The sequence below is a fragment of the Propithecus coquereli genome, unplaced genomic scaffold, assembly GCF_000956105.1.
Source record: "Propithecus coquereli isolate 6110/MARCELLA unplaced genomic scaffold, Pcoq_1.0 Scaffold377, whole genome shotgun sequence".
Lineage (NCBI taxonomy): Eukaryota > Metazoa > Chordata > Mammalia > Primates > Indriidae > Propithecus > Propithecus coquereli.
In genome coordinates, this window is record NW_012149474.1 from 189,600 (window position 1) to 191,897 (window position 2,298).

The following is a 2,298-nucleotide window of genomic DNA, read 5'->3' on the forward strand; positions in this document are numbered from 1 at the left end:
CAGGAAACTGGGGCCTGCTTTTCTGCATTGTGATGGCATGGGAAGCCCCCGTCAGTTCTGTGGGTGCTGGGTCCCCAAGAGCCCTCAGATGGAACAGGCCCCACAGGCCCGCTATGCAGATGCCCCAAACACACATGGAACTCCAGTAGCCCCTCATACACACGGGCCTTGTAGGAGCCCCGTATACGTGGCCTTCCTACAACACCCCTGAACACACACGGCGATGGGCAGGGGTGGGAGGCTGCAGCGGCTCTAGTCTCAGGTCCCAGTGGCTCACGCCCCTGGCCCCCTACACTTCTGTGCTCCTAGTGCTGGTGCGGGAGTAGGACCCCGGGCCAGCCCCCGCCCAGCTCGGCCTCCCTTTCCACATCTTCTCCCAGAGCCTCTGGTACTTCTCCTCCAGAACCTTGTTCTTCACCGACTGAGGGATGTCAGGCACGAACCAGGCAGCAATGAGTTTGATGCACAAGGCCACGTGCTGGGCGCAGGGGCAGGAGGAGTGGGCAAAGTCAGGACAAGCAGGGATTTCAGGGATTGGGGCCAGGGAGGAGGACAGAGAGACAGCTTCCCCACCCCCAGCCAGGGGCCCCCTCCCCCTAGCTCTGGCTCACCTCAAAGAGGATAACGAAGGCCAGGCGGATGGCCAGGAGGAACCAGAACTGCTCCGAGAAGTTGTAGTCATGGGCATTGCGGTAGTCCCTGTACCTGGAGTAGGGAAGTGCTGGAGGTTAGGGGTCAGGAGTTCAGAGGGCATTTGCGGGGGATGAGGGGTTCCACACCTGCACTCAGTCACGTTTTCCGAGCCCTCTATCCCAACAGGGTCCTGGAAGTCCTTGGTGTAGAAGATGGACAGGCTGTGGTTGACGTAGCCTGTGAGGCAGCTGGAAAGAGGGCAGAGGAGTGTGGGGGGGGAGGGGCGGCAAGGTGTGGCCCCTTCAGGCCCCTGGGTGCTTTCCTGGAGCTAACCGGCCTCAGTGGGGGCAAGCAGGGTGGGGCACTCCACAGCCCACCTCCTCCATTTCCCTGCGTGGGTGGGAGAGGGCTGCTGGCCAAGCACACTGCCACGCCTGGGGGGCCTCTGGGACACCACCAGCTGCCTTCCCAGCCAGGGCTAAGGGGAGTGTTGGGAGGGGGGGCGACCCTCTGGAGACTTGGTCTGCAGCTGTGGTGGCCCCCTGAGGGCTGGAGGAGTTGGGTAAGATTCTGCTCTGCCCTCCCACACCAGAAGCAAGGACCTAGTTTGGGAGCAGAGCGTTTCGGTAGTGCCTGCTCAGAAAACAGCTGGAGCTGGGACCTGCATCCCCAGCGAGGGCCCAGGTCAGTCATCCCTGAGCTCCAGCCCAGGGTCTGCAGGTTAGTGCAGGGCAGCGCCACCCCTCCCCCCACCCGCAGCCTCACTTCAGCCCCAGGTGATCCAGCCATCCCCAGGATAAAGGGTCGGGGCTCCCCTGGGGCTTGGCTGTGGTAGGGCCAGTTTCTCCCAGGGGTCAGACAGCTTTGAGGCCTTACTCAACTGCAGGGTGAGCCCCCTGTCGGCATGGGCCATAGCGGTACTTGTAGACCACTCGCGGGATGAACTCAGACGTGAAAGCAATGACCATCCCGTTGGCGATGACTGCCAGCACTCCGATGGTCTCCAGAACCTGCAGCCAGGTCCCTAAGCCGGAGCAGTGGGTGAGCTGGTCTGACTCCTCAAGCCCCCACCCCCAGCCCTGGGAGCCTGGCTGGCCCAGGGGCCTTGTCATGTCTCTGTCCATGGCACCGCACTGGGGCCAGGGCCTCAAGGAATGCATTAGGACATGCCCATCACAGACAGAACATGCCGCAGCCCTCCTGCACCCCACCACCATGACGTGCACAGGGAGGGATCCAGGTGTCCCCCGCTTCAGCCTGAACTTTTCAGCCACCCAAGCCTACTCCACCTCCTGGGTCCCACTCCAGGGAAGTGGGACCCCTTAACCTGGGCCCACGACTGGGGCCTTCCTAACACCTCTCTCACCCTCTCCCCACACCCAGCATGGGTCAGAAGCTGCCTGGCCCCAGCGCCCGCCCTCCTCAGGGCCCCCCACCCCGTGGGGGCCTGACCGATGTCCTTGGCCTTGCGGGGGACGAGCCGTCGCTGCAGCCGCACCATCTTGATGGCGTCCAGGCGGATCTCCACGAGGTTGCTGAAGAGAGCCAGCAGCGGCGCCAGCGGGAAGGCGGCCACGAAGATGGTGGTGAAGCCGTACTGGATCACTGCGGGGCGGGGGCGTCAGGGTCTGGGGCAGGGCCCCCCACCCCATGACCCCCGCCCCG

At 63.8% G+C, this 2,298-nt stretch overlaps 1 protein-coding gene across 1 annotated transcript in view; it reads right to left on the reverse strand.

The window, feature by feature from the left end:
• Nucleotides 1-289: 289 nt before the first annotated feature.
• Nucleotides 290-2,298, reverse strand: part of ANO9 (anoctamin 9) — an 18,253-nt gene continuing 16,244 nt past the window's right edge. The window contains exons 17-21 of the mRNA XM_012651927.1: nucleotides 2,086-2,238; nucleotides 1,510-1,657; nucleotides 780-881; nucleotides 612-705; nucleotides 290-478 (exon numbers count right to left, since the gene is read on the reverse strand). Of these exons, the coding sequence (XP_012507381.1) occupies nucleotides 290-478; nucleotides 612-705; nucleotides 780-881; nucleotides 1,510-1,657; nucleotides 2,086-2,238 (686 nt within the window). The remainder of the gene's footprint in view (nucleotides 479-611; nucleotides 706-779; nucleotides 882-1,509; nucleotides 1,658-2,085; nucleotides 2,239-2,298) is intronic.